This window comes from Mastigoproctus giganteus, chromosome 5, assembly GCF_048544385.1.
Source record: "Mastigoproctus giganteus isolate SK-2022 chromosome 5, ASM4854438v1, whole genome shotgun sequence".
Taxonomy (NCBI): domain Eukaryota; kingdom Metazoa; phylum Arthropoda; class Arachnida; order Uropygi; family Thelyphonidae; genus Mastigoproctus; species Mastigoproctus giganteus.
In genome coordinates, this window is record NC_143579.1 from 214,630,623 (window position 1) to 214,651,471 (window position 20,849).

At 34.2% G+C, this 20,849-nt stretch overlaps 1 protein-coding gene across 5 annotated transcripts in view; it reads right to left on the minus strand.

The window, feature by feature from the left end:
• Positions 1–20,849, minus strand: part of LOC150086088 (DNA-binding protein RFX2-like) — a 483,547-nt gene that overhangs the window by 150,601 nt on the left and 312,097 nt on the right. For 4 of the 5 annotated variants that reach the window (XM_090374368.1, XM_090374370.1, XM_090374369.1 and 1 more), the window contains one exon: positions 14,874–15,077. The exons of the other annotated variant lie outside the window; for it this stretch is intronic. In XM_090374368.1, coding sequence (XP_090230494.1) covers positions 14,874–15,077 — 204 coding nt within the window. The remainder of the gene's footprint in view (positions 1–14,873; positions 15,078–20,849) is intronic. 5 annotated transcript variants of the gene reach the window in all.

A 20,849-nucleotide genomic window follows, 5' to 3' on the forward strand; every position in this document is an offset into this window, starting at 1 on the left:
TTTTTGATAGTTGTTGGCGCATCAGCTTCTGTGGCCATATTGCACCTCCCAAGGTTTTTGCAGTACTTTGATCCAAGCCCGAGGCGGGAATCGAACCCGCGACCTTTAGGTTGCCAGGCAGGTACTTTACCCACTCGGCTGTGGAAAGAGGAACCAAATCATTGATCTGTTACTACTTTATCAATTCTGATACTTCGCTTCATTTAGCATAAAAAAATGAATTGTCAGATCGAAAAAAAAACAATTTGTGTGGTTGCTACAGAGATTTCAAGGTAACAAACAAAAAAATTTCATCTTTCTATCACAACTACTTCTAGGTGAATATAAATCTTTTTTGAACATCCTTCCCCCCCCCATGTAATCAATAATATAGATGTTTTAGAATTAAGATATGTTTGTATACTTTATACTTAATTTATGGCACATATTACAGAAGGGAAACAGAAATGGAAAGTTTGTGGGAAGAGAAGACGGAACCTGTCATGGAACTGAATGAGAATACAGACTTGCTAATAATTAGTTATGGAGAACAGTAAGAGAGTTTCTGGATCCTGTAATTTGTAAATGACATAAAGCTGATGTAGTACATTCACTGAACACCTGAAACAAACTTCGACACAGAAACATTAATTTGTTTGTATTCAAGCAGGGTGAGTATGGGAGAGAATTTAAAGATTGTTCAGTCGTGTGCATTTTTTGTTATTCATACCATATTCACAGATCAGGTAGTAAAGTTTGTGGATTATTATTATCCACATTATTATTATGTTTATGTTGATTATTATTATGTTAATTATCTACAAGCCAACCTAAATTGCTAACATCATTCTGTACAAATAATATCCCAAAAAAAGGTAAATATTCCATTTATATAAAACTCAGGGCACCATCATGACAGCTGTTTGTTTTGAGATTAACTATTCTACATCAAATAATAGGTAATTTCTATTAGTGAATGTAGGCTGACCTGGGAATAACATATCGAGTCTCAGTGAGTAGCCAAGTAGTGTATCAAAGAAAAACTTCCAATTAAATACATAATAGTGTCATCTCTAATATCTGTACAAGTCTTGACAGTCAAAAGATGGATTCTATCACTAGAGGGACAAAATCATTCCCAAGACAGAAATTAAATGCAGAGACGAATATATGAGTTAATTATTTATGGATGTTCATAGTTCAGTTAGTGCCTGTATGAAGTATCTGTACCTGCATTGCCCTTAAACATGCCACCTAAAAGGAAAAAAGTGGTCAGAAGAACTGCGGTGGTTCAAAATGTAAACACGTACTGATATAAAGGCTGTACTGTTGAATAAATTTAAGATTGGGATTTTGGTGAGGAAACTGTGTGAAACTTCTAGTATTGGTCCATTAAATATAATATAACAAGTTGTTACTGACCAGTTTGATAGTCTGACTGTGTAACATCACTAATTATTGCTCCCCCTCCTTTTTCAAGGATAAGCCTAGTACTATGCATCAAGAACATCATTATTCACTGCATCTTCTGATTGACCCTAGGCACTTTAGTGAATCTCCTCTTAAATGGAATGCTCACCACTCACATATACACAGAAATATATAAATATCCATACACTGACATCAAAAAAGGCCATGGCAGTCAGATATATCATTTGTTATCAATTATTGTACCCAGTGGTCTAAGCCAGCAGATACAATAAGTAGTCTAAGCCAGAAGAACAATATATTTCCCTGTTTGGCTAGATTGTTTAGATTAGCAATAAGGTTGCTCAGGCATGAAGCATCATATTATTATGTATGTTGCATTCATTCCACAGCTGGTTTGTCTGTTTTGTGGGATAAACAAGAAACAAATGGAAATCTCAGGTAACTCTATATCTGAAATCACCTAACTCAGCTTCACTTGATAAAACCTTGATGAGCCCTCAAGACACTGAAAGGGTTCTAACATATTTCAGGATTCAGACATTTCAAATGGCACAAGTGGCAAAATTTCTATATAAAAACCCCTCAATGATTAAGTAATAAAATAATTATACTATCATTTGTTAATATCCATAAATGTGAGCATTATACATATTATAACTGGTTTATTACTACACATGAAAGCCATTCAAAGAAACACCTGCACTAGCATATTTTGATTTACCCTTCCCCCAACCTCAGAAATACAATTAGTAAACTAAAGAACTCACTTTATATTACACAAAATTTTTTATAAAACTAGAGCTGATTTGTTTATTTGCTATTCATGTAACCTTACTCAAATAACTCAAATGATATTCTTTTTTATATTGATTTCTTTAACTTCTAAAAATTCTCTGGGTTTGTTATTCCTGCTGCAAAAGTTCTGTTCAATAACAGAGAATGTACTTTTTTTCTGAAAAGCTCTATACTTAACATAAAATTAATTCCGACCACAACCAAATTCACAGCCAAAATATCTTTGCTGGCATCCCTCAGAAAAGAAAGATATCCCCTTTTCTATGTAATTGATTCTCCTCTTGATCAGCTGGGAGGCCCTCTAATAACTTACACATATGACGTGATAATATGGACAACATCTCAATGTGAAGAAGAAACAGCTCTGAAATCTCACAGCATCAATAGAACAGCACCTCATCTATGACTACTTCAAGTCTTTTGGTCTGGTAAATTCCTGAAAGTTAGCATATCTCATGATTTCTAAAAGGAAGAATCTATTTAACCTTAGTTCCACTCAAAACGATATTAAATTCCTAAAGTTCATATCCATAAGGATCTAGGGGGGGGGGGGTTCACCTGTATAAAATATTGTTTCTTTAAATTCAGCACTAAAAGGCAAAATTGAATGACTGAGATGGCATTCCTGGGCTATCAAACAAAAACCTATTAATGTACCTGACTCCAAAATTAAAGTTAAATTTTTGAATACATATGTTTTGCCTGTCCTTCTATGTGTATCAGCCATCTGGTTGGTGGATGCTTAATCTAATGTCAAATGCCTCTTCTTGATTCTATCCAAAGTACTTAAAGGGACAATGCTGTATGTGGACCTACACTTGGTCATGGTCAACTGCTTATAACAATTTAAATTAATTATATTATCAGTTTAAAAATTAATGCTAGTCCAGGTCCTTGGGGTCTTCATGAAAACATCTGAAGGTCAGATTTCAATTCCATCTGTCTGGGCAATAATAGGATACAAGTTCTACAGTGACCTGCTAATTTTTGTGTCTGCCACAAAAGAGGATTAAAACAATTCAGATTCTTTCCAAATAGAGCCATCCAAATGATAAATACAATAAAACTGACTCAATCTTATTTCAAAAAATCAGTAATCCAAGAACTCTTTTCTTACATCTACTTGATGAATTTATGAATCTGCCTACTTCAAGAACTTTTGAACTAATTAAGCACACACACACTAGTTTTGTCTGAAAATCAAAAAAGCTGAAGCAACTTGATATTAAGGGTAATACGAATGTCAGAAACTACTTTAATTATTGAATTAGAAATTAACCATCTGACTCTGCAGGATGTATAAATACAAATGATTTTTCTAAACCCTTCTAACCATCCCAGGAAATGGTAACCATTACAAAGCATGATACATTATACTTTGTAAAACAGATGGACGCATTTAACACTACACTGTATATTCGAAAGAATATTTTGGAAAGAACTCATGAAAGGCCATGCGTTTGCTGAGATTATCTCCTCTGCAGCTAGTACTTTCAACAGATGGGAAAATTTCTGAAATGAAATAAACTAAAATAAAGTAGAACAAAAATAAATGAAAAAACACTTACAGAAAGTTCTACTAATTTGTCAAGGCATTCCCTTTCTCCCTTGATTAATGTGAAAACCAAACTTAATATCTAATAAAACAAGTCAACAATCATAAATTGTCTAAAAATTATATATTTAAAAAAAAAAAAGTATTTTTTAAGTATTTTCTGGACTTTCAAGGATTTTTAAAGGATCATCTGGGGTTCTGAAAACGTAACTTTCATACTAATAAGGGTTTCCTAAGTGACTATCACAGAAGATATAATGAATGTCTAGACAAGCTGATGGCCATCATTTAGTAGCTTTTGTTAGAAACAAACAAAAGTAGATTTTGCTTTTACTATACATTATTTTAGTTTACTTCATTTTATAATTTTTGCACTCTTTAAAGCACTAGCTGTGGAGGGGACAAGATAATCCTTGCAAGCATATTTTGGGGAGTAATGATGATGGCACTTTCTTAAATCAATGTAGTGTAATACTAAATACATTGGGAATTCCAGAATTTATCATTCTTTGCCTCCATATTTTATATATGAGATCATTCCAAAATTAGTATCTCCAATTATTATTCTTGGACACCACTGCAGGTATGCCAGTTTAAACTGCATGTTACATACTTCAAATTTTTAAGTACTTACATTTAATTTTCCATATATTTACCACCACTTTGCATAAATTTTCTCTACTGCTTCACTGCATCCCCTATCATAAAAGTTGCTGCCAGTCTCCAAGAGCCACTTCTTGATGGCTACAATGACATAATCATCTCATCAATAAAGTGTTTATGACAAAAAAGGCAAAAGTCTGATGGCACAAGGTCAGAATAGTACAGGAGAATGTGGCAGAATCCACCCAAATTGCATAATGACCGTCTTTGCCAGGATGCTGGTAGGGGTCTGGCATTGTCATGGTGAAGAAGTAATTTTTCTTTTTTTTCTGGCTTCACCCTTGCAATTTGTCTTTGACTTCATCAGTTTCTCCATATAGTGAGCACAACTGATTTTACAACCCAGTTTCAGGAAATGGCTCTAGTCCCAAAAACCAAACACAATTTTTCCATTGGATAACAACCTTAAATTTCTTCTTTAGCAATGAATCCTTGTGTTACTATTACAAAGACTGTGAATCCAGTTCACAATGGTGTGCCCAGGTCTTATCTTCAATGATATGCAGTCAAAAAAAAAAAATTGTTGTCCATGATTTCACACCACTCCAGAAGTTCAGCAAAAACAAGCCTACACTCCCTGCTCCTTATGATCTGATGTCAACAATTGTGGAACTCACCTGGCACACAATTTCTTGTATCCTATATGGTCCCAGAATTGTCTTAAATGCATTAAAGATTATTCCCACTCACAGAATTTTCTGCTATCGCTGAAGAATGAGGATGGCATGTTCTTCAAACCATTACTGTCATTACTAATATGCCTAATGCACCACCTACTATGTAAACGTGGACATCATGTCTCATAGACATTCTTCAAATGTTGATGAATATCAATAGTTGGTGAATCTCGGCAAACCCCAGGGGCTCACATCTGGTGAATATGGACTTGGCACACCCAAGCTGGATATCATCATTCTTCCCTTTCTTGGTGATTCCCTTCTACTTCTGACTCTCTCTCTCTCTCTCAGGGTAACTCAGTAATTTTTTTTTTGGCTGGTGCAGCAAAAGTCTCAGGCTTCTTTGCACCATATAGTTAATAGTAATAATAATAACTCAATACCAAGCTGCTCTTTCATTCATAAATAAATAAATTTCGCCCTTCATTTTCATAGACTACTACAGCTTTTCCATGGCATAAAGTACTGCATACAGGTCTGGCAGTAACATTTAAAGTTTCACCTGACACCATAACATTTTGTATGCAACCATGGGTCACTAAAGCAGGAAAAAAATTTGTAGGAATTAGTTTCAGAGGGACTCTTGTGATTAACCAATATTCAAGGGCACACTTTTCTACATATTATATACAGGAACTCCCCGACTTACGTAATACTCGACTTAAGGAAATTCGACTTTACATAAGTTTTTGCCAACCGGTACAAACTTAAAAAAAATCATGGAAACACATTTTGCATCCCGTAGGAATAAATGGAGGTATTGTCAAAATACCGTAATGTGAACCCAATAACACATTGTGTTTTTTTTTTTTTTTTTTTTTTTGTAATTCGTTCCAAGTCCTTGGAAGTTGAAAATTTTGCTATATTACTAAGCTATTTACCTCTCTAAAAGGTCATATTTATAATGGAAATTGCACTACCCTTTGATCGTTATCATATGTTACCGTTATAAGAACCAATTTTGAACGAGATTGATTCAAATTTCAAAATTTTTCAATTTTGAAATTTAAATCGATTTTTTCTAAAGCACGTTTCTGTTGGTCACAACCAAAAAACAATAAAAACACTTTCCACTTTCTGGTTTATTGGGCTTTTCTGTTAGTGCATATAATTATAAACGGGTAGTAAACTCAATCTTATTGCATTTGCGATAATACCAATAACTGCAGTTGTGTGGGTTTTTACACTATTATGGTGAAATGTGTTCCCCTTCACTGAAATCTTCAATCATATAAAAAAACAAATTTTCAGAAACTTCTCTTTGTTCCTATTTACATATTACAACGATGAAGGAAAAGGGGCCAACAGAAAGTGCAAGTTCTGGCAGTGCCAGGAAACAAAACAAAATTGATTTAGAAATGAAGATGAAAATTTTAAAAAGTACGAAGCAGGACACAGTTTGTCATCTATTGCAAGGGAATTAGGTCTCGCTGCTTCCACAGTGAATACTATTTTAAAGGGCAATGCATTTATAAAAGAACATATCAAAGGATCAATGCACTTAAAGGTCAAAAGTGATCACAAAACAGCGTTCAGGTGCTATATCGAAGATGGAACAGCTCTTAATAATATGGATGGAAAATCAGATTCAGAAGCAAGTGCCCCTCAGTCCAATGGCCATTCAAGCAAAAGCAATAAGTATTTATAAAGATATTAAGGATAAGTATGGCGAATCCCAACCCAAGTTCATGGCAAGCTGTTTGTTATTTGGTTTTTAGGAGCATTAGCAACTAAGGCCATATTGCTCCAGGATATGCGGTGGTCATTCCCTGACCTTTCCGCATCCTCCATATTTGGTGGTGACGGGCTTGAACCCCGGTCTAATCAAGAAGTGTGTGCTACACACTGCTGCTCCTTCCCACCTGGCTACGGAGGCGCCCATTGCAAGCAACAAGTGGTTTAATAGGTTCAAGCATCGTGCTGGTTTCCACAACATTAAAGGATGTGGTGAAGTCGCCAGTGCCAATTCTGCAGCTGCAGAGAAATTTTGTGATGTGATGGAAAAAATTATTGGAGGCGGCTATTCAACGCAGAAAATTTTTAACGTTGACGAGACTGCTCTGCATTGGGAAAAAAAATGCCAGCTTGAATATAGTTTGACAAAGAGGAAAGGACAATGCCAGGATTCAAGGCTTCAAAAGATAGAGCCACACTCTTGCTTGGGGCTAATGCAGTGGGAGATTACAGATTAAAACCACTGCTTGGTACCATTCTGGAAATCCTCGTGCATTTAAGGCCATCAATAAAGCCACCCTACCCGTGCATTTCCAATCAAACCAGAGAGCATGGATAACAATATCTCTCTTTGAGGATTGGTTTAAATGCTGCTTCATTCCCAAGGTTTGAAATTATTGTAAAGACAATAACTTTCCTTTCAAGATTTTGCTTCTATTAGATAATGCTCCTGGACATCCTACGCATCTACATGATTTCAATTTGAACATAGTAGTAGTAGTGGCATGCGATGCAAGAAAGCAAGTGTATGAGCTAATGCAGCATCAATCACAAAAAAAAAAAAAAAATCACACCATTCCCTCCAAATGCCTGTCCAGTTCCTCCTTAAATTTATTTAACCTATCAACTTCCACGACAGATGGAAGTTTGTTCCAGCAATTAACCACCAGCTGGCTAAAGGCAAATTTCCGCACATCTATTCTACATCTGTCTTTTCTTAATTTCAATTTATGTCCCCTTAGGTTCGAAATCTGAACAAGTGAAAGGATCCCATCAGAATTCAGCGTGCTCAACCCATTCAAGGCCTTATACACCTCAATCAAATCACCACGCAGGTTCCTAGTCTCCAGCCACTGCAATTTGCAGAACTTAAGCCTCTCTTGGTAAGAGGATCCCTTCATTCCCCTCACCAATCTTGTTGCCCTTCTCTGTACACGTTCAAGCAAATCTACATCCTTCCTAAAATGAGGCCTCCAGACCTGTACGCAGTACTCAAGGCGTGGCCGGACCATTGCTTTATACAGAGGGACAATCACCTCCTTTTCCCTGCTAGCAAAATTGCTATATATCATTGACAAAACCCCATGACCTGCCCTGGCAGCCTGTCTGCATTGCTCAGAAAACTTCATATCTGACTGCACAATTACTCCCAGGTCTTTTTCATTTTCTACCACCTTAAGTGTAGTACCACACAGTTGGTACGTTTCTCTGGGGTTACTTCTACCCATATGCAGTACTTTGCATTTGTCAAGGTTAAACTTCAGTTGCCACTTCTTAGCCCATCTGCCCAAATTATCTAGATCCTGTTGCAGTAGCACACTGCCATTACTGTCATTAACAACCCTGCCAACCTTTGTATCATCTGCAAAATTCGACACTAAGCCTGATATACCTTCATCAATATCACTGATAAATATACAAAACAACAGAGGTCCCAACACCGAACCCTGTTGGACTCCACTAATAACATTAGTCCATGAAGAGCAGCACCCATTAATTACCACCCTCTGTCTTCTCCCACTTAACCATCCTTTTATCCATTGTAGCAACTTACCCTTAATACCATTCTGCTCCAATTTGTACAATAGTCTTCCATGTGCAATAGTGTCAAAAGCTTTCCTGAAATCCAAATATATGATATCAAAATTATTTTTTTGCATCCAGTTCCTTTGTAACCACATCATAATATCCTATCAAATTTGTCAGACAAGACTTTCCCTTAACAAATCCATGCTGAGTCTGAATTATTGCTGCAGTCTTGTCTAGATGATCCTGCAATGCATCTTTAACCAGTGACTCCATTATTTTACCCGGAACAGAAGTTAAACTAACTGGTCTGTAATTACTCGTGTCACCCTTCGATCCCCCTTTGTGAATTGGGGATACATTTGCACATCTCCGGTCCCTGGGGACGCGAGAGTCATATTTCTACCACCAAACACAACTTCACTCATCCAACCTATGGATCAAGGTGTTATTCGAATTTAAAAGCATACTATTTATGAACATTTGCTCAGGCATTGTCTGCAGTAGACGATGAGAAAAATTTTACTTTAAGAGACTTTTGGAAATCTTACAATATTTACCACTCCATTTTAAACATTAATAAGGCATGGGCGGAAATTACTAAAAGTTGTTTAAATGGCGCATGGAAAAAAATATGCCTACAGCACATAAAAGGCTTTGAAAAAGACGAATCATGTGAAGAGGTTACAGATAAGATTGTAAAGGTTGCAGAGCTACTTCAGTTGGAGGTTGATGCCAAGGACGTGGAGGTGTTAATAAAGGAAGAAGAGAAGGAATTATCTAACGAAGAACTTATTGACTTGCAGGCAGCGATAGTAAAAGAAGAAAATGCTGATGAAGCTCAAGATGAACTAAATAAGGAGCCGAGATGCTTCATCACCAGAGAGATGGCAATTTCGTGAAATTGCATTGGCAGTGGCGAGGTTTGAGAAGATGGATCCTGACAGCGGACAATTCTTAAAAGTTAACAGAGGGGTGAAAGATATGATATGCTTGCTTGCCACAAAGAAATCTACGATGAAAAGAAAAAAGCCACCATCCAGTCATCCATTAATATGTTCTTTTGTAAGGTTGAGCGACCGACCCCTTCTAAATCTCCACAGCCCTCAACCTCCGCAACGCCTTACTTATCAGCTAAAGACGTCGATTTTGGCAACAATTCTCGAGAGGTAAAACTTACTGACGTTATTTCCTATCTCCTCTCTTTTTTTGTAAATTTACAATTTTGAAATTTTTTAAATTGCACGTTTTTGTAATTTTTCCTGCACATGAGATAAAAAAAATTGAATAAAAACGATAAATAATTCTATTCAAATGTTTGTTGAACATTTCTTTTTTGTTCAATCAATTCAGCAAGCACAGTTGCGAGTGTTTCACAAGCATGGAAAATCCGACTTGTGTAGCGTTCTGCAGAAAGCAATATTTATATATATAAATATATATAGGGTGACTGATGAGATTCAAACAATTTTAATTTGAATAATTCAGTAATATTTCAGCCCCCGATTTTGGACAATACATAATCTGGAATAATCAGCTAAAATTACTGAATTATTGAAATCAAAAATGTAACATTTCCTTAGCTGTTCAAAACTGGACACATGCATACATGGCTCCCCCTTCTCCATTTTGGATTTCAGAATACGTCCAAAAATTTTTCACTCATATTTGTTTAGTGCAACACAATCAATGTGCTGAATCTGAATTTTTTTTTATTATTCTGAATGCATTCACAATAGCCTATTTGAATATTCATATCATTTCAAATTCTCCAAAAACCAGGAACCCAGAAACAAGTTTAGTTAAGTAAAGTTTAGTCACGGGATGGAGATGCAAATATACAACATATCTCTCTCCTTGCAGTTGCATAACATTTTCTAGGGTAGAACAAGTTTGCAGGGCTTTTTTTTTTTTTTTTTTTCCTCACGGATTCCCACAATAACAGCTTAAGGATAAATTTTAATGTGAAGATATACTACACAGACGTATTTTTTGCAGTATTTTCTTGATTCATTTCTTTGCAAGATGACATCCTCAAAATGACAGTGCCTGTAGGATTCTTTGGTATGGTCTGGGTTTTATTGGTGCATCAAAAAATAAGGCTATAATGTGCCAAAAACCAAGTCAAGTGCCCATAGGAGGGAAGCAGGTCTTGTCTGTCCAGGAGATACTAAATTCTAATTGTGCATAAAAGATAGTCCAAAGTGATTGTGTCATGCCTTATTTGCACGATCTGTACGTTTCATAGCCTGGATGTATTGGAACCAGTACAGGATATCTGCAGTGTGGTAAAAAGCATTTTCTAAAAGGATACCCTACCAAATAATTTTGCATAAATTATCTGGCATCATTTAGAAAGTAGTTTCTTGCACAGAGGCAACTGTATGTGACAAACTTGTGAAAAGTGGGAAGTCCTCTCCTCACGATTGTTAAGGCTTATAATGTGACACCAGTAAATACATCAGCAACTTTGTGATGCATTTATATTTTGATTGTAACAAGAATCAAAGCATACTATTGCAGCAAGACCTAGATAAATTAGGCAGGTAGGCTGAGAAGTGGTAACTGAGGTTTAACACTACACTAGTAAATGCAAAGTACTGCATATGGGCAGCAGTAATCTGAGATTAACATATCAATTCGGTGGTAAATGAAAGAGGAAGTAAGTATACAGTCCAACATAAAGTTCTCTGAGCTATGCAGGAGCTACAAGAACAGATCACTGGGTTCTCCCAATGATATACAGGAACACTGCCAACAGGGACAAAGAGGTGATTATTCTATTGCAATTACGCAATGGTTATGCCACATCTTGAGTACTGCATACAGGTCTAGAAGCTTCATTTTAAGAAAGATGTGGATTTCTTGGAACAGATGCAGAGTAGAGCAAACACATTAGTCACGAAAACAATGGGATACTCTTACACCACAAAAGACTTTGACTCTGCAAACTGCAGCACTTGGAAACTAGCCAATTGCAAGGAGACCCGAATGAAGTATTTAAAGCTTTAAATGGATTGAATAACGATGGTATTCTAACTCTTTCTCAAACAACACATACAAGGGAACATAAATTGAAAAAGGGTGGCTGCAGGACAGATGTGTGGAAAGTTGCTTTCAGCCAGAGTAATTGACTGTTGGAAAAACTACCACCTGGTGCTGTGCATATGTAGCACAGCACCAGGTGGGTAGCATAAATAAATTTAAGAATTAGACACATTATTGGAAGGAATGGACAAATGAAGTGTGTGTTTGACAAGCATGCGCGTGCTCGCATGCTTGTCTGTGTTTGGCAATGCTGTATAAGCATTATAAGCTTACCTCCTTCCATCATTTGCTAATACTACTACAATTAATAATAATAATAATAATAACAATAATAATCTCATTTACTCTGCACCACATGTCAAATTTGGTTTACTCCCACGTGTATATTAACAATAAAAGTTATATTATATTAACAATAAAAGTTAATCAAATAAATAAATTTAAGTCTTTCAACTTTGTTCCTAAATGTGGGATCACTTTGGGCTGTTATTCAAAAGAAGAAGCATGGAGTCAAGAAATGCACACACAAAGTTGCCAAAGCAAAACTGGTATCACATTTTGAACTAATAGGTAATTGCACTGATAAAAAAAAATTGTTGCTTAATGTTGCATTATTTCATGTGTATAATTTTCATGATTAAGAGCTAATAATGAAAGACATGGTGTGGTCCGAGAATTCTGGTACTGACTTCACAATTCAAAAAAATGAAATTTGCCAAATTATTTGCTTTTATTGACTTCAGAATGGTTCCCTTCGGCAGTCCTAATTGAAACTATTCTCTTCAGCATAAATGAAAGCATTTACCAATAGTTTTATACTTAGGAATAAAAAGAAATTGGATTGAATTTTGATTTGCTCATCTTTACTTGTTTGGTCCTGAATCACTAACTCACTGTCTTCCACTGTGTTTTCTGCATTTTCACATGATATCATACTGAAATATCCCTTGTTTTTCCACCCACGATAATGTTAACCAGAAAGTTTGGTTCTACTCGAATTTGTTCAAAAGGTCATTGCAAAATGTGTTACTGCTTCAGATGCTGATCATGAGTCAAATTTTTTGGTATCATCTTTTGCACAGACCGTCATTTCAAAACCAATGTTTAAAATTTGATGACAAGTCTCTTTATCTATCCACAACTGTTCTGCTATCATTCTAATACAATAATTCAATTGGGACAAACAAGCTCATGTACCTTAAAATTCAATCATCATGGATGTTTACTCTTCCTTTAGAAAATCATTTGTACCACTTGAAAACTCATCCCTTCAACATTACAGCTTTCCCATAACTCCTTGTAACAACTGTTAACTTCCAGTAGGAGATTTCTTCAATTCAACCAGAAATTTCAGGTTTACACATCATAACATAAATTTTTCTGACAGTTTTGTTTTACTTAGTCACAACATCTTGCCCTGACCATTCCTGGAACTTTCTAGCCACCCCTTGAATGTCACAGAGGCTGTCTCAATGAGCTGCCCAATCACTCCAGCTCCAGTTTGACTGTCACTGACAAACATGCTGTTTTAGAAATTTCTCAAGGTAAGCAATATGCTACAACTGCTTAAATAACAGTACTTGCAGAGTAATTTATTTCTAGATTTCTTTTTTTTTTCTTTATTTTAGGTAATGTCTGCTATGGCAAGTAATTATGAGCCATAAGGCTTATTATAATAGGTTCTGATATATGTATGAAGTATTGCTTGCTGAACAACTTTCCAATTCCTATATTTCTCTTGTAAAATATAGGAATTGGAAAAAATTTGATCAGTATAAAACTGATCAAATCTATGAGTGAATACTGGTTACTGGAAAAGAATCTACATTTATACTACTAATAAAAAGACTGGTTTGATTAGAATAATATTTTTAAAAAATACTTTTAATATAATAAAACTGAATACAGACCCTAATAAGGTAGTTATTAGTACTCTTTAAATTAGCTTTCTTTATTTTTTCAGCATATATGATGGAAAAAAATTAATAGGGAAAGAATGAATTGACAGACAATAGTATATTTAACAAATAAATAAAAAAACAGAAAAATATGCTATTAGTATTAATTCATGCTGAAGCCATATTAATTTAGGTAATAACAAAGTTTTTTATGTGTGTATATACATTTATGAAGAAGCCCTTTAGTAGATTTTCTGGTTTAACAGAAGTTCTGCAAAATTTTAAATTCTGAAACAGAGTGTTTACACAACATAAAAATTATATGAAACTGATAATACCAAGTATTCAGAAACTACACATATATACACATGATGCTGTGGAGGTTGCATCTTCCTTAAACTATTCTATTTAGATAATACTTTCATAAGCTGCATGAATAATGTACATTACAAAAAAATTTTGAATAACAAAATTCACTTCAAACAGAGAGAAACAGTCTTAGCCAGCTGATATTAATAGAAAGAAGAAAACATAATGGGTTCCTTCATATTGCAATGATAAAAACATGCAGTACAGCAATGTGCCCCAAAATGACAATAAGAGAGAGAGAGAAAAAAAGACAGAACCCCACTATTTTCATGCAATTCAAAAATATCTGTAATGTCTGTGGTAATGCATGCTATACCAGTGCTTTGTTTTTGTTCAGAAAGCAAGACTTGGTAGTACTCCAAAAAAATAAATAAATAATAAGTAAACACAATTAAGATAAATATTAAAAAAAAAATTGTGTGAAAACATTTCTCAGCATAAAAATTAAAACAATAATAGTAATCTTCCAATTAAATTTCTAAAATGAAAAATGTGTCCATACTGTTATTCTAAATATCATGTCAGTCAATCAATGTATGTCAAAAAAATATAATATACATATATACTAAACACTGTGCATGGAGAGCAGTGTTGATAAATTTAAGCAGTGTGCCAATAACAAAATGCAAGTAAGAGATGAAAGGAAACAAAATTCTAAAGCATGCCACAAGGAAAAAAAGTCTGTGCAAAAAAAAAAAAAAAAAATAAGAGAAAAAAAAATAATAAATAAATAAATAATAATAATAAATAAAACTTAAAGGGGGGGGAAGCACCGTTAAGTTGTGCAAATGATCAGTATCTGATCCAGAGAATTTCAATATTTAACAGTAACATAACTTAATGCCAACTTCTGCTGGCCAAGACTAGTTTATTGTCGTTATTTTAAAATGACGAACTGCAATCTCCCCAGCCAGCTTTGACAACACTGAGCCTCATGGCAAACTAAAAGTAATGAATTAGTGGAGTTCAGAAACCTACATGAATTATGTCCATGTCTCGCACATTTTGATGCTGTGAGTGGTGGCTTGGTGGGGGTTGCTGAGGTTGTGGTTGAGGCTGTGGTTGAGGTTGCTGGGGTGCAAGCTGCAGTTGTGAATTGTCATGGGGGCTGTGCAAGGTCTGAATCACACACTGATCATTAGAGAAGGGGGAAATGATGTCTGTAACCTTTCGTGGATCCTCCTGAAAAAAGGTTAGTGTAAAATAACCTAGTGAAACTGAACCAAAAGAATACATAATACTCTGAAATATAATTTTAAAATATAAGTGATAAGCTAAACAGTAGATTTAGAAACACAGTTGCATACAGATGAATGTATATGTGTAAGCAAAAAATATTCAAAAAGTCTGAAAAAATTTTGTTTAATACCAAAATATGCAGGATGACTAAAACTATTTTAATTCACCTAATTCTAAGATAAGCATAAAAAAATAAAACTCTTAACTATAAGCAGAAATGCACTATGAAGGAAATGATAATCATTTCTAAAATACTGTCAATTACACTGCTATTAAACAAAAATTATCATTTAGTTATGTCTCAAACACATGAACATAACTAAATGATAATTTAGAAGATCTAATATTGTAAAAATTATTATATCTGATTTTAGCAAAAAGTTATTCATTGGCTACATTGCTAAAAAATATCTCAAAGGGCATAAGCACAACCAAAATTAGTATAACAGAATTTGCAAATTAAACCACAAGTTCTTATATGTCAGTCCCAAAATATCAATACACACTGAATCCAAAAATTCCTATGTTCGTGTTTATGTCCATGTTAAAAGTCTGCAAGCAGTAAACATGTTGATCATGAATATCTAGTATCAAAATTTTTCTACATCTTAATGTTTGGAAACATATTAATCCTTTATATAAGTGAATTGCTCTTCAATGTAAATCTCAATTGGCGTTTGATGGCTAAATGAATTTTCTGACCATAATACTAAATGTTTCATGATAGGTTCATCAATGTTAACTGCTTAGCACTACACTATTAAAAATCATAACTGTAATATGCTTTAATGTGCACAGATAACAAGGGCTGATGAACAGATTGTAATGTCTCAACAAAAAAATAATAATAAATAATAATAATATTTTTTAGGTGAAGACATAATGATCCATGATCATTTCTGGAGTATATTTTCATATTTCTTATCCATGTGAGAAACTAATTTCCAGCACACCTACAATATATTTTTATCATAAACACTGATTTTCTTCAATACACTAAAGGTAAATTTTACCGAAGGAGAATTTCATCGATCCCACTGCATATTACACATAACAAAAAGTTAAAATAAAAGCCATGACCCAAAAAGAACTAGAGCTGATTGTTTGTGTTTAGTTATTTAATTAGTTTGCAATACATGCAATTTCTTTCATAGATACATGAAGCAGATCAGCTGCCTACTTCCATGCATATTTTTGCACTTTCATTCCTGTCATCACGACACGCTTTCCCACTGAGATCTTTATACTAGCTTGTTTTGGATTGTTATTTGTTTGTTAGGAGCATTAGCAACTAAGGCCATATTGCTCCAGGGATATGCGGTGGTCATTCCCAGACCTTCCTGCATCCTCCGTATTTGGTGGTCACGGGCTTGAACCCCGGTATCAAGAAGTGTATGCTACGCACTGCTGCTCCTGCCCACCTGGCTACAGAGGTGCCCTTGTTTTGGATGGTATTAGTCTGGTCATACTGAAAACACCAAGTTTCAGCTCCAGTAATAATGAAAGTGTCATCATTATTTGAAGTAGGTCAGAAATTGCTGAGAGAGTTTCCTTTTGTTCTAGACCAGGGGTCCCCAACCTTTTTCATCGGAGGGCCACATAGAAAATTCATAAAAAATGGTGGGCTGGAGTTGGTGCAATTTTGACGATTAAAAACACTGAATCAAAAACGCAATTTTGGCGACTTCACCAGGTCAAACAGAGTGTACAAGATAGAAAAACTATAAAAAATTATAAACACAGGATATTTATTGCAAATAAAGCCATAGTCATATCAAAAATCACAATTTTATCGTTATAATCACACTTGTTATTACAAAAAACTATAAAAAATTATAAGCACTGGATTTTTGTTGTAGAAAAAAGCTATAGTCATATCAAAAATCATAATTTTTATAATTATAATCACATTTGATATTACAGAAATAGCAAATTAATGAGATGTTTGTAGTTGTTTTGATTTAGCAATAATTGAAATGTTAGGTTTAATAGTAGAAGTTCCCAATCTTAAAAAGTCTTGCAAATGTTCATCTGTCATTCTTGATCGATGTTTGGATTTTATATATTTATTTTTTGAATACAAGTAAGGTTCACATAGCTAAGTGCTACCAAAAATATAAATTATTCTTCTTGCTAATTTTTTTTAATTCTGGAAATTCATCTTCTGTCAAAGTTTTATAAAAGTTAATTAATGTTTCATTTTTCAATAATGTTTTCAGGTTATCATTACTTTGAAGATCTATGATTTCTAATTGTAGATCTTTATCTATGTGTGAAACATTTACATCAAATGGATTCTGAAATAATGTAAACAATTTTCTATTGTTTTCGAAATCAATCAACAAATGCTTCCATCAATAATTCAAGATTTCAGGCAAAATTGTCGGTAGAAAATTCACAATTGGGCATATTATTATATAAACTTTCACAACACAAAAAATTGGAAAAATTATTTTGTTCAATTTAATTTTTAAATAATTCTAATTTTGTCTGAAATGCTTTAATATTGTAGTACAAGTCATTTACAAGTTGATCGTGACTTTGGAGTTTTTTATTCAACATATTCAAATGTTCACAAATATCTGTTAAAAATGCAAGTTCCCATAACCATTTAGAGTCTGTTAGTTCTGGGAGTGGTTTTAATTTTTCGTTCATGAATATGTCTATTTTGGTTCTGAGTTGAAAAACTCTTTTTAACACATTACTGCGGCTCAACCATCGTACCTCCGTATGATACAAAAAATCACCATATTCACTTTCTATTTCCTCCAATAAAATTTTAAACTGAGGATGGTTCAGGATGATTCTTCAGGATGAAATTTTAAACTGAGGATGATTCCCATTTTTGGGAATTAAAATCCACAATACTAATTATAGTCGACATGGTTGAGTTCGAAGACAAAAATTTACCACACGATTGCTGGTGAATAACACAATGAAATTACATAGGTCTTTCGATGTTTTTGGACTCAAAATATTTATTAACATGGCCGATGAAACCAATGTTTTTTTCCAACCATATTCTTTGCACCATCGGTTGTAATTGTTGTAAACAATTCTCAATTAAGCTGCAGGTCTTCAAACACTTTTAATATGCTATAAACTATGTTTTCATCAAGGTTCTATTCTTCAAGCTTTCAAGTGCAGCCAGTTCTGTGACTTCAAAATTTTGATTTATACCGCATATGTAAATGAGTAACTGTGCTGTGTTGGTAATATCTTCACTTTCATCAATTGCAATAAAAAAATTTATAAAATCTATAACTTTTTGTTTTAGCTGATCTTTAACATTAGCAGACAAGTCTTCGATTCTTCTTGTTAAAGTTGATGCTGATAAACTTATAGCAGCAAAGTGCTTAACTTGATCAGGGCATATTTCTTCTGCAATTGATAGGCACACTCACATTTCACAAACTGCCATCAGTAAAAGCCCTCCCTTTTTCCACAATGATTTGAGATGCTTGCAAACTAGCTCAAATTAAATTTAAATTCTGATTAGTGACACATGTCATCTGTTGCTGCCTCTTGAAATCAAAGCTCAGCTCTTGTAATTTCTTGTTTCGCAACTCTCCTTGAAGTTTAGCATAAACTGAGGCATGTTTTGTCGTAAAATGCTGTTTCAAATTATATTCTTTCAACACAGAAACTGCTTCCTTACATATAAGGCAGGTACGTCGGTTATTGTTCCTTATAAAAAAATAATTACTCAACCAAAGTTCATTCGGAATCAATTTTTCTTTTCCTTGACATCTTGGTTTGCTAAAATGAAAAATAATACGCATATATATAAATAGCACTAATAAATTGTTGCAACCGATTCGCACCAGACCGCCTGACCTGGAGCACATGATAATCGGTGCAGCGGCCCAACAACTGCAGTCTGAATGAGAACAGCTGACTATGAGAAAGATTAATACACGTACTCGTCTTTACATTGCAAACTGCAAAGAATGCATTGCACACAATTCTTTCACTAATACTTACTTGATTAATATTTAGATTAGTGTTTAGCAATTGTTTTAACAGCGCTTATTTTAACTTTACTATTTCACTTTTTGACACAACACTCGTGTTTGCCGGAAATACTCGAGGCTATAAACTTATAGACTTGAGCACTCACACTGTTGAGATTTCCGAAATCACAAGAAATATTGCTGCCAAGTGGAAGCGCACAGAGTTGCAAAATTATATTTAGACACATTTACATTATATTTTGATTAAAAATATCCTTATATACGATATGTAGCAACAAAAAAAAAAAAAAAAGATTTCTATAGAATAAATTTCAACGAGGCAGATGAAACCGCCTCGTGGGCTGGATGAAGTCATCTGGCGGGCTGGATCCAGCCCATGGGCCATAGGTTGGGGACCCCTGTTCTAGACTATGCAGAACCAAACATTCAATTCATCTGCTATGCCCACACTGCTATTCAGTGATCATACTGCAATAATTACAGGAACCTGTCAATGTTTTCATCTGAATGTGCAACAAAAAGGTGGTCCAACTTGGGATCATCTTCAGCACCACCATTTCCGCTGCCAAAATGTCCATACCACTTAAAAATATTAAATCATAATAATGCATCTTGCAACAGGTTAATATGTCTGTGTGGCACTTTACATAGTTTTAAACAACATTAAATATTCACTCACTGCTCATCCATCTCTGCAAAATACCAGAACTAATGCTGACTAAAACAAGACTGCATGAAGCCAAAGCTGGGAAAGGAATGAGAACATCAAAATTTGCATGAAATTAGTGAAATAAATACATAAAAGAAATTATTCAAATAGCTGTTCGTATAATTTCTTTTTTGATATTTTCTGGATTGATATATTTTTTAAATATATCAATCCAGAACTTTTGGGATTACCATCTACAATCTTTGAAGTGTCAGCCTTTACTGCATGTTCAGCTATAAATTTAAAAAGAATCTTTAAATTTCTTTTCTCTAATAATATATTGTGGAAGCTATTGCCTGTATTTCAATATCTATTCACTTCATAAATTTAACATCATTATACTAAATTTTTAAAAAATTCAATGAATTTAAGTCAATGTTTTCCATTTGTTTGCAGCAGTCAAATTCCTATTGCAAACAAGAAAATGCAACAATTTCTCACTGATTTTATTTTATATGGGAAGTAACCTATAACCCTAGAGGTATGGACATTTTCAGCACTAGAGTGGTTCCCAAGTAAACAGTTTCCATCACCCAAAATTCTGGATAATCAGAACACACATTGAAAAATACACAGGAATAAAAGATATGGTAAGGTTAAAATTAATATACATAATTTAAATATTTCTCACATATCTTTATTCATATATGAAATGCTACTATAATCACACAAGTAAAAAATCAAGTTAAAATATTCATTATTAATCATCACTCTTGTGTAAACCTAAAGCTTTACTGACTACCACTGAATGCTGTGCTTCATTTGTGTAAAATAACTTGCAAATTTTCTAATGATTCAAAACAAACAGCCAAAGCAAAATACCCCTATGTCTGCTGTATTCATTCAATCCAACTGTCAATTCCAAATTTTGTCACTCCCCTTTTTTTCCAGTATTTTCAACATCTTTATAACTCTTTTATTAAAAATAAACTGATAGTTTGGGGGGATACAAGGACTAATAGATTAACAGTAGCCACTGACAGAGGTGAAAGTGATTCTTGCACTGCTTCTATTGGAATGAGCAGCAGCCTG